The sequence below is a fragment of the Phytophthora parasitica genome (assembly GCF_000247585.1).
Source record: "Phytophthora parasitica INRA-310 unplaced genomic scaffold supercont2.26, whole genome shotgun sequence".
Taxonomy (NCBI): domain Eukaryota; phylum Oomycota; class Peronosporomycetes; order Peronosporales; family Peronosporaceae; genus Phytophthora; species Phytophthora nicotianae.
Genome location: NW_008649012.1, coordinates 223,031 through 233,578, shown reverse-complemented (window position 1 = coordinate 233,578; position 10,548 = coordinate 223,031). Strand labels below are relative to the sequence as shown.

General features: G+C 50.2%; 4 protein-coding genes across 4 annotated transcripts; 3 read left to right on the top strand and 1 right to left on the bottom strand.

Moving 5' to 3' along the window:
• Window positions 1–1,387: 1,387 nt before the first annotated feature.
• On the top strand, window positions 1,388–3,966 carry PPTG_11063 (hypothetical protein; the record flags this gene model as incomplete). The annotated part of the gene is made up of 1 exon (XM_008907309.1): window positions 1,388–3,966. A coding segment is annotated over one exon (2,579 nt), but the record flags the coding sequence as incomplete, so codon positions are not given.
• A 391-nt stretch (window positions 3,967–4,357) lies between these two features.
• PPTG_11062 (hypothetical protein) lies at window positions 4,358–5,618 on the top strand (the record flags this gene model as incomplete). The annotated part of the gene is made up of 5 exons (XM_008907308.1): window positions 4,358–4,737; window positions 4,807–4,860; window positions 4,927–5,023; window positions 5,092–5,173; window positions 5,242–5,618. The coding sequence occupies 5 exons, from the start codon at window positions 4,358–4,360 to the stop codon at window positions 5,616–5,618; spliced, it is 990 nt and encodes a 329-aa protein (XP_008905556.1).
• A 294-nt stretch (window positions 5,619–5,912) lies between these two features.
• Window positions 5,913–6,917, top strand: PPTG_11061 (serine/threonine-protein phosphatase 2A catalytic subunit beta isoform; the record flags this gene model as incomplete). Its single annotated transcript, XM_008907307.1, has 2 exons — window positions 5,913–6,778; window positions 6,845–6,917. 2 exons carry the CDS (start codon window positions 5,913–5,915, stop codon window positions 6,915–6,917), a joined length of 939 nt encoding a protein of 312 aa, XP_008905555.1.
• Window positions 6,918–7,054: 137 nt separating this feature from the next.
• On the bottom strand, window positions 7,055–10,463 carry PPTG_11060 (hypothetical protein). Its single transcript, XM_008907306.1, has 2 exons — window positions 10,265–10,463; window positions 7,055–10,195 (listed from the first exon to the last, which is right to left on the bottom strand). The coding sequence occupies exons 1-2, from the start codon at window positions 10,418–10,420 to the stop codon at window positions 7,133–7,135; spliced, it is 3,219 nt and encodes a 1,072-aa protein (XP_008905554.1). The 5' UTR covers window positions 10,421–10,463; the 3' UTR covers window positions 7,055–7,132.
• Window positions 10,464–10,548: the final 85 nt, after the last annotated feature.

Here is a 10,548-nt window from a genome sequence, read left to right as displayed (position 1 = left end):
ATCAAGGGATCATCAAGAGCCTCAAGGATCATTACCGAACAACAAAGCAAGAAGCGGAGTTGGACATGTTCTATCGGGGCGAAAACAATAAACCAGACGATATTTAGAAACTGCTGGAGTCACAGCAGAATATCGTGTAAAAGATGGGGCTGAGATTTATACTGAATTAACGTAATAAAAAACAGTACAATTGGCCCATCTGCGTTCCTGCATAAATTTTCGCCGTTGGCTGACTCTATATGGTCCACCCTGTCGAAAACGAGGTGCACCACTGTAATTTGTGAGATACGGTACTGTAAATTCTGGTCAAATTTTCCGATGCTGGCCCGTTTTCTCCAACCTGGGTTGAATCCCCCCGATACAAAATCAAGCTACCGTTTGGAAATCGACAGAAAAAGTGATAGATGGTACCCAGCTGCTCCATTTAAGTTCGATATCGTACTTTATGTGATGTTTAGTGAACTCAAGTGATTAATCCAATTGTATCGGTTTTGGGGTCTACATGGCTTGGTCCGTTCAATCAACCCATCTTGGAAATTTCGACTACAATCCACAATACTACAGCGCTATATTGATTTATGTACAGTACTAGTCAGTAAAGCGACTATTAACGTAAAGCTGCACTAATTCGATGCGTTAATTTCCATACATATCCTTGGATATGCCATCTCACGTTGCTTTCCTCCTCGACTGGCGCGTAGTATTGCAGGTGCACACCGCGCTCAATTCGTCATGCTCCTGTTCGTACTACTGGTTGGTAAAAGGTAGGTAGTTTGAGTGCGGCCAGCTCGCAGCAGAAGTGGCTACCGCGGTTACCAAAAAAAAAGCAGAACTGAGCCCTTAGAACTAGTCTGATGGAAGGTTTTAGACCAAGATTAAATCATTCGATGAGTTTTGTTACGAAAGTTATCACGGCTTTCTGGATGTTTCGCATCGCTGTCTAGGCAAGCGTTATGTTAACGTTTAAAAAAAAAAACTGTTTTCAGTTTAAGTCGCAGACGATAATAGCGTCTTTTATACTAGATGAGGGAAATTCGCTTTTTCAGTTGCAATTCACGCGAACTGAAACATGACGAGCGTAAGAAGATGTGCAACCAATGTCAATCCTATCTCATGTAGCTCAGATGAGCGACTAAAGCCTCATGAACTGCGTGCATAAGATATTTCTGGTGAGCCCTGGCCGTTCAGACGGACAGATCTCCCCCTACATGTTAATCGAAACAGTATTAATAAATAATAGCCAAGAATTACATACCTTGTTGTGTACAGTGGGTATACATGTTATAGTTTTTGGATTTTCATTAGCAAAAATGCAAGTTCCCCTGCTAAAACACAGCTGGTATTAATAAGTCGGTTTTACTTGATTCCAACTGTGGCCGTTACATGTGCATGAACAATGCATCGTATGATACTGTCCATTCCCCAATAGACGCAGCCGCCGTAAGAGACCGACTATCAGGCATGAAGTCCCAGTACAAACCCACGCGTTCCCGAGTTTCGGAGCCGCTTGCAAACCCCAAGTTGGAGACATTAGAGAGCAGACGGCGACAGAGACCACCCAAAGAGATATTCGATCAAGGTGATGCCCCAGCGTGGCTCGGCTGGCTGTTTATCTACGTATTCGTGCTCTTCTACTTTTCCGTCAGCCGCTTCGTCGCGCTCAAGACTCTAGTGATCAAGTACAGTAGCGTCGCAGAATACACTACACGAGTCAAAGTCGCGGTCATGGGGCTCGGCTTCTTGGAGGACTTCGTCTGCACCACTTACTTCGCTACTTTTCTTTGCGTCTTTGACTCCCTGAAACGTGTAGCAATAGATCACTACAAGCTCGCGGTTGTCACTCGTGTATTCGGTCGTGCAGCCACGTTTCTCGTGTCCTGGGCGCTGTTCTTGGCCATGATGGCACCGTTCGTAGCGGACTTACTGCTGGTAGTGCACCGAGACATGAGATTTAGCAGCGGTCTTGTTGCTACGGTCATCAGGGAGCGAGAACACCTCAAGCACGCGCCAATCACGGAAGAGGAGGTCAACGCGAGCTACCTCAACGCGGTTGGTCTTCTTTTGGTCGCAACGATCTTCGGCCTTGTGCGGACATGCGCTGGCTGGGCGGATCTCTCGCATTGGAACCCGACATTTTTGGCGTCGAATTTTCTGGTGCCGAAACTGATCCACTTGGCATCTAGTAGTAGCAAATGGATAAACAAGAACGCAGTGCAGGATGTGGAGCAGAGTCTGGGAGAGGGAGATGACAACGCACATGAAGACAGAGAAGCACTGCTATTCTCTGCGAAGATTGACGATACCTATCGACATGTCGCCTGTCACCAGGTTGTACAAATTGCTGCCGTTCTCGTCGGGCTTGTTCTCATCCCTACGGCTGTCGTGGTGGTTAGTTGCGCTAGTTCACCATTAGTGGCACACTCGGCCTTGAACGCCACACTGAATGAGCTGTTCGCCAACGCCTTACAGCCCGCACCGGCAGACCTTACACATTCCAACGAATCCAGGGACCAACCTTGGGTAGAAAAGTACATTCACAATACCGAGAAGCACGAGCTATTTGGAAACGGCTCGCTTTACCGCCGTACGACAGGATTTCGCGGTGACCTGGCATTCGACGTTGAAGTCAAGAGCGACGACCCACCCAACGTTCTGATCATTGGAGTCGAATCATTCCGGTACCAAGATTCGCGCTACCTCGTTGGAGAAGAGGACCCGTCCAACTTGTTCAAGGGCACTGACATGACCATCAGTCCGAACTTTGACAGGTGGGCGCAGCGTGGCGTCGCGTTCCGGAATATGTGGTCGAGCAACCCCACGAGTCGCTCGCTAGAAAGCATACTGTTCGCGCAGGTCCCATATCATAGCGCGGTCAAGACAGGTATCACAGGCGGGGCAAAGCACACCAAACTGACGGGCATGCCGCAGTTTTTCAAGCAGAAGGGATATGAAACGTGGTTTACGACAGGGTCTTCAATCGGCCTTGACGGCTGGGATATCTTCCTCCCTACTCATGGTTTCGACACTGTGTGGGATAACTTACACATGGTGAAGCTGGCTGAAGGTTATCTTGGTATTACTCATGACGAGTGGTACGGCGAAGCGCATCGCGGATTGGGCTGGGGAGTTCACGATGACATCAGCTTCCAAATTCTAGGCGATCTTTTCGTGAATAAGACCAGGGAGCAGAAGGAGCGAGTCTCCAAGGGTGAGCCGAAGAAGCCAATCTTTGTCTCGCACTATACCATATCCAGCCACGCTCCGTTCGACTCGTGGCCCAAATGGTACTCAGAATCTGAGAAGCCCGACTTCTCTGTCTTCTACGAAGGACACCCCCACGCAGACATGATCCAAAGATACCTGGAAGTGAGGCACTTCACGGATATGGAGCTTGGCAAATTCATGGATCGCATGTGGAAGGAAGGCATCCTCAACGACACTATTGTAATCATCGCAGGAGACCATGGTGCCGCACCTGAAGCGGACGTCACGAACACTCACGAGGTCTCTATGACTCGTGTGGCCGCCGCCATTGTTGCGGAAGGACGTCTGGGTGATGCTGTAGGCATGATGATGGAAGATGCCGTGGAGCATTATGACTTCCTTAACACGTTGGCTGATATCACTGGCATTCCAGAGGGAGGGTTCCTCCAGAACGGCGTCGGACGCTCTCTTAAGCGCAAGGTACCCTACGGTGAGCGTGTCGTCTTTAGCAACGAGCCAAACCGCAAAATGTCGATCGTGCGTGGCCATCGACGTCTGCGCTACGACCAAGCGAGCGACTCGGTTATGCTGCATGACACTGATAGGGATCACGCCATGAACATTGACCTGTTCCCGAGCCTCACAGCCGAAGCGCAGGCCGAATGGCGAAGCTGGCGAGATGATGGTCGTCGTCTTGCAGCTTACTACACCAAACGGTGGGACGAAAACTGCCTGCTCGCTGTTAACTGCACGAACTTGTAGAATTTTCGTCTGAATGCCATCCCGACCAATCAGAAAGCTAATCCGAGGTCGACTAATTCAAACGAGGGCCAGTAGTAGCCAACAGATTATCTATCAGTGCTTACAATGATAATTTGTTGGCTACTACTGGTCCTTATTACTTTTAGTAAAAGATTTAATAATGCTGAAGAAATTTTGATATAAGTTGCCGAATCAGATTCGGACTGATTCTTACAAGTATCAGATGTTTTGTTGAATTTTAACATTTCATCAGAATCAGATCTTTCTTTCAGGTAATAGTAACAGCAAGCTACTATTATCTGAAAAGTAGTAGATGTTCAAATTGCAGTTAATATTCATTTTGTCGCTGTTACTGTAATGCCTCATAAGTGGATTTGCTCACGTCGTCTCAATGCTACGGCGCATGGCCAAGCCGGGCTCGCACCTGGTGCGTTCTCTGTCTCTGAGCGCGCTATCCGTTGGGGCCGTATCTGTAGGCGTGGGTGCCGTGGCGTTGTACGTGGACGCGCCCGTTGCGGATCTGGGGGACGGCCAGTATGATGGTGGGCGACGCTCTGCGGTCTTCCCCGAGTGGCTGCACGACATAGGGCGCGTGCCCCTTTTCGGCGCTGCGACGCTGGCCTCTAAGTTCTACCTAAAGATACTGAATCGGACGACTGTGGAGGGCGCAGAGCTTCTGATCCAGCAGCTGGAGCAGCGGCCCAAGGGCACGGCTGTCATTACGGTGTCCAACCACTCGGCTACAGTGGACGATCCTGCAGTATTCGCTAAGTAAGGGACTGCTGCTGTCACTAGTTATCTAGGTATTAGCCAAGGAACTGACAGGGATGCTGAGTGCAGTATGATGCCGTGGAAGTACATGTGGCCGCGGATCGGACGGTGGAGCTTAGCCAGGTGAGATGGGATATCTATCATTCTGGTGGTGCTGGCGAAATACTAAAGTCACTTGTATGGCTGCAGCCAGGAATACTGTTACACGAAGGGAAAGCTGTTATCAACGATATTTTTTGGTGCCAAGACGCTACCGGTGAAGCGCGGGGCTGGTGTAGATCATCAAGTAAGTTTGCTTCGGCGATGTATCTTCCTCTTTACTTACAAGATTATTTGTCTCGACGTACTATGCAGATGATTCAAGCTATCTTCGACAAGGTGGAGGAGGGCGCGTGGGTCCACATATTCCCCGAGGGCAAAATCGTGCAGCACGAAGGTGAGTTTAGCCCTTGTATGTCAAATAATTTCGCAGTCGATGACTGTAATATTTTTTCTTGTTATTAGCGCTCGGTGGCCGACCAAGTCCGCGTCGAGAGGAGATCGGACGACTGAAATGGGGAGTGGGTAAACTTATCGCTCGCGCGACCACACCTCCGATCGTGGTGCCCGTGTATCATTACAACATGGAGAAGCTCATGCCTCAGGATGAGAACAACCGTCTGATCAGCCTCATCCCCAAGACGAATCTCGACCTGGGTGTTATTGTGGGCGAACCACTGTCCTTCGACGACCTGTTCGAGCGGTACGCAGACGACCGCATGGTCGGTGGATCTCCGTGGGAGACGCAGGAACGTGAGAAGGCACTGTACTCGGCCATCACGCGAAGAATAGAGGACGCGCTGCTAGCCCTCGAGAAGAAGACACATCACCTGCAGCAATAGACCACGCGGTCGCTTCACCCGACCCCCCCCCCCGACCGATGCCAGGTTGCTCCGTCATTGCCGCCATGCAGCTTAAATTTTCGCAATAGATCGTGACACTAGAGGAATGCAGAACTTAGACTACCCAGCGTTCTACTTCAGAAAACATCCATCTCAAGAACACCGATATTTTATTGGTGGAAAACAAGCTCATCGAGCACGTTCACTGGTCAAAATTATGTCAAGATATCCTAACGAGTGGGCGTCAAGGGGGCGGCGCAGTTAGGATTTCTCTATTTGTATCACAGCGCTAAGATGAGCTCCACGCCGTTCGAGCTGTCCATCGACACGCTGGACGCGTGGTGCGAAAAGCTTCTGGGCTGCAATCCACTGACGGAGAACGAAGTGATGCAGCTGTGCTCCAAGGCCAAGGAGGTGCTGGTACAGGAATCCAACGTGCAGCCCGTGCGCTGCCCCGTAACGGTTTGCGGTGACGTGCACGGCCAGTTCCACGATCTCATGGAGCTCTTCCGCATCGGCGGCCACGCACCGGACACCAACTATCTATTTATGGGGGATTACGTGGACAGAGGCTACTACAGCGTGGAGACGGTGACGCTGCTCGTGTGCCTTAAGGTGCGCTACAAGGATCGCATCTTCATCCTGCGCGGTAACCACGAGAGTCGCCAGATTACGCAGGTCTACGGCTTCTACGACGAGTGTCTGCGTAAATACGGCAGTCCGAATGTCTGGCGCTACTTCACGGACGTCTTTGACTACCTGCCGCTCACTGCGGTCGTCGAGAACCAGATCTTCTGTCTGCATGGAGGCCTCTCTCCGTCTATTGACACGCTCGACTACATTCGAGGGTTCGACCGACTGCAGGAGGTTCCTCATGAAGGAGCAATGTGTGATCTACTGTGGTCCGACCCAGACGATCGCTCTGGATGGGGGATCTCGCCTCGAGGAGCGGGGTACACTTTCGGACAAGATATCTCGGACCAGTTCAATCATGCCAATGGACTCACACTCATCGCCAGAGCTCATCAGCTGGTTATGGAAGGATACAATTGGTCGCACAAATGCAATGTCGTGACCATCTTCAGCGCGCCCAATTACTGTTACCGCTGTGGTAATGAAGCCGCCATCATGGAGGTGGACGAGCAGATGCAGTACACATTGTACGTACAGGATGTTGTAACATTTTTGGTGACAAATTACTGACTTGATATTTATTGTTGCTACAGCTTACAGTTCGATCCTGCGCCGCGTCGTGGAGAACCTCATGTGTCTCGTCGGACCCCCGACTACTTTCTGTAGACGAGCGACGGACAGCAACGAGGTTAACTCTGCGCTGCTGGAATTCATACGTGTTACGTCTTTCATCTTCTGGGCAGCTCTGCTTCATCAAACTCAACACAATAAATCCCCGCAAAGAGGGGAACACCAGAAAACATACAAGGTAGGAATAAAGTTAGCTATCATTACGACGGTGTTTGGTATTGTTACTCTACGGTCCGAGATCGGTGTTGCTGTTATGACGACAGGTTGTAGTTGCGCACCTTCTTGCGCTCACTCACCATTTCAGCTCGCTTGGATTGCAACTGCTTGAGTTTCTTTACGGCAGATTTCTGGCTGCTTGTTTCACGATCACTCACACGAGCTGCTCCAGTTGCAGTTTGTGCGGCAAATGTCGAGAGGCTAGCACGTGAACCTGCAACAGGTGGTCGTTTCCCGGACAGCATGAGCATTTCTTTGGCTTGCTGCAGCTTCAGCCGCGCATCCGTGACCTTGGCGCTGGAACTGGCACCGATCGTTGCATTGGAACCCTCTGAATCCCGTCGGTCTGGGGGCTGAAAGAGCCTTGAAAGTGGAGATTTGTCAGTGTTTCGAGAAGGCACGTCCTCCCCACCTTTTGCCTCCTCCCCGTCTCGATCATCATTCGCAGAGACTTCGGCCTCTGCGTCGCTATCCGTTGCACGTTCTGAGATCGTTGATGGTACTGCACGCGTTGTCTTAAGAGTTTTAATCTCTTGACTATGAACACTCGGCCTTTTGTTTCGTGCGAGAGCCAACAACTGCTCGTCTAGGTCTCTCTTGCTCGTACCTCCTTCTCCACCGTCAGATCCAGAGCTACTCGATCGAGTTTTAGTTCGCGCAGGTCCAGGATCCAGCAATTTCATCATCGATAAAGTACTAGATCTTCGTCTTTCGGGACCATTATCATCATCTCGAGGTGAAGCTGATAGTTTCGTGTCTCTATCGCCAGCTTCACCTCCCAAACCCTGCGATTCTCGATCTTGCTGAAGTTGTACCTGCATTTTCACCATACGACGAAGCTCCTTCTTGAGTGTCTTGTTGTGAACTCGAGCCTCCTCCAACGATTGAGTGAGTTCTGTAATCATATTCTCGTAATCTTTTTTACCAGCGAATTCCACACGAGGTGTCGATGATCTCGACCCAGCGTCTCCAGACCCGCTTCGACGCAGATCAGCACGAAGCTGGTTGCTCAGTTCCATGAGCTGGCTGCGCTCTTTCACCAGACGGTCGATATCGTTGTTTGCAGCTTCAAGTTTCCCCCTCAAATCCGTCAATCGGGCTTCATGAACTACTTGGCCGCTCTGTAAATGGGGCTCTGTTTTAGCCGCCTCCAGTTCCTTTACCCGGGCTTCTAACTCTGCGATCTGCGTGTTCTTAGCTTCTATAACGTTCTGGGCTTCCAAAAGCTCCCGCTTACAGCTTTCAAGCTGCAAAGCTATGCCCTCTCCATCCACATTCTCCCCAAGTTTCGTCTCAAGTGCGACGCAGCGTTCTTGAACTTCTAGTAGTTGTGCTGCAAGTTTTGAAGCGCTTCGACTCCCACTTTTTTGTCCTGGTGATGCCTCCATCTCTTCAGCCTGCTGGGCAAGTGATTCCTTCATCTGTCGAATTAGATCCCGCAGCTTTGCGTTCTCTAATTCTAACGCATTAGCACTCTTGCTGGTCTCTGCTCTGAGTATTCGTTGTGGGCTGTTCGTAAGCAGCGGAGATATACCAGGCATTGGAGAAAGAGTGCCGGGATCGTCACTCCACAGCGGGGAGGGAGCCACAGGAACTGAATCCGACGAATGCCGCACTTCTCCACTTCGTCTGGCTGCGGATGCAACGTACTGAGAGCCAAACGACTCAGAGATACGTGCACTAGACTTCAAAGTTGACAATTCGGAACGCAGTCGCTGTACCTCGTTCTCAGCGTGAACTAGACGTTCCTCCACAGCCTCCTTTTCATTTAGAAGACGATCTTTTACTTGTTGCAACTCGCGAAGTCGAAGCTCGTGTCGTTCATCCAGCTCTTGTTGCTGTTCTTGCCATCGGTTTTCCCACCGTAAATTAACTGTAACGAGCTCGCGCTGTAGATCTTCCTGCTTCTCCACGCTCTCAAGTAGCTCCTGCCGTTGTGCCTTGTCTTTCTCCTTGAGTAAGGCTATTTGTCGTTGAGAATCCTGCAGTCTTTCCTGAAGTGCCTGCGTCTCTCGATCTCCTTGTCGAAGTTGTTTTTGCATTTCACTGGCTACACGATGTTGTTCGTCTTCAAGGCCCTGTAATGCACTCTTGACACGCCCCACCTCGCGCTCCTTGTCCATTAGTTTATCGTCAGCATCCCACTTAGCCTGTTTCAGCTCAGCTTGGAGCGCCTCGGCCCTCTCCTCGCTCTCACGTAGCCTTATAGTAAGAGCTTCCAGCTTGGCTTCGCTCCTGGCGCTCGCCTCTTGAGCTTCGCTTTTCTTCCGCTCCGTGTGCCTCTGCAGTTCCTCATCATACTGCGTCTTCTGCTGTACAAACGCCTTCTCCACTGCATGCAGCGACTGCAGCAGCTCTGCCATCTTGGTTTCGTACTCATCCAATAGCTCCTGCTTAACGTCATTGAGCCTGGCCACTTCGCTCTCTAATTCCCCTATTTTAACATCTTTAGCAGCTTTCACATCCGCCAAAGTCCATTCCAACGTCTTTATCTCTTTGTCATTTTCCTGCAAAATTTGTTGAAGATTCTCATTCTTGGTCTTCAATTCCTCCGCTCTTGCTTGCTGAGCGTCTGTATCTCTCGTTAAGGCCTTGTTCTTCAGCTCTAACTCCCTCAATTTACCCTGTAACTCGTCATTTGCCCGTTTAAACTCCGTCTCCCGCTGTCTCATGGCATCGTCGAGCGTCACTGTAAGCTCTCTCCGTTGGTTCTCTACTTCTTCATCCTTCTCTCGCAACTGTCGCTCCATATTGCGTCTCAGAGACTCCATCGCGTCCTCTTGACGCCTCAATTCATCGTCAAACTTCCACCTTGTGCCTTCCATCTGAGCTCTGGCATCTTTGAGCTTCTGTTGATAGTGAACCTCCTGTTCGCCAGCTCTCTTTTTGGCCCGTTGCAATTCTGCTTGAAATTCTGCCTCCCTAGCTCTACTTTCACTCAATTCCGCCTCTCGATCCCTCACGACGTTCTTAAGTGAGGCAAAATTCGCGTCATACAGCGCTAATTCCTCGTCTCGTCCCTCTAAAAGCTTTAAATTGTACTTGAAATCCTCCTGCAGCTTGTTAAGCTTCTGTTTGGCTGCAGTGGCGGCGGTCTCCTGCAGGGACAAAGAATATCACAATAAGAAAATAGTACTCGTGGACTGGTTCAACATGTGTATTGTTACCTTGTCTCGCAGCAGTGCCTCCAACGTGCGGATACGGTACTCGTTGATGTCGTGCAGCTCCTTCTCCTTCTCTAGGATCAGCGAGCGGATGTTGCCTGGCCCCACACGCGCCACCAGGGACGGCGACAATCCTGAGGAGGTATCCGACGGCTCCATTGCAGCAGCCGTTGCGAATTACCCTGAATTGAGACCCTGTTAGTACTCTGATTTATTAAATTTCACTTCTGAGAGTGAAAGTTCACAATTCTAAATGTTATTTTAGGAAATTTGTAGAATGAAAAAAA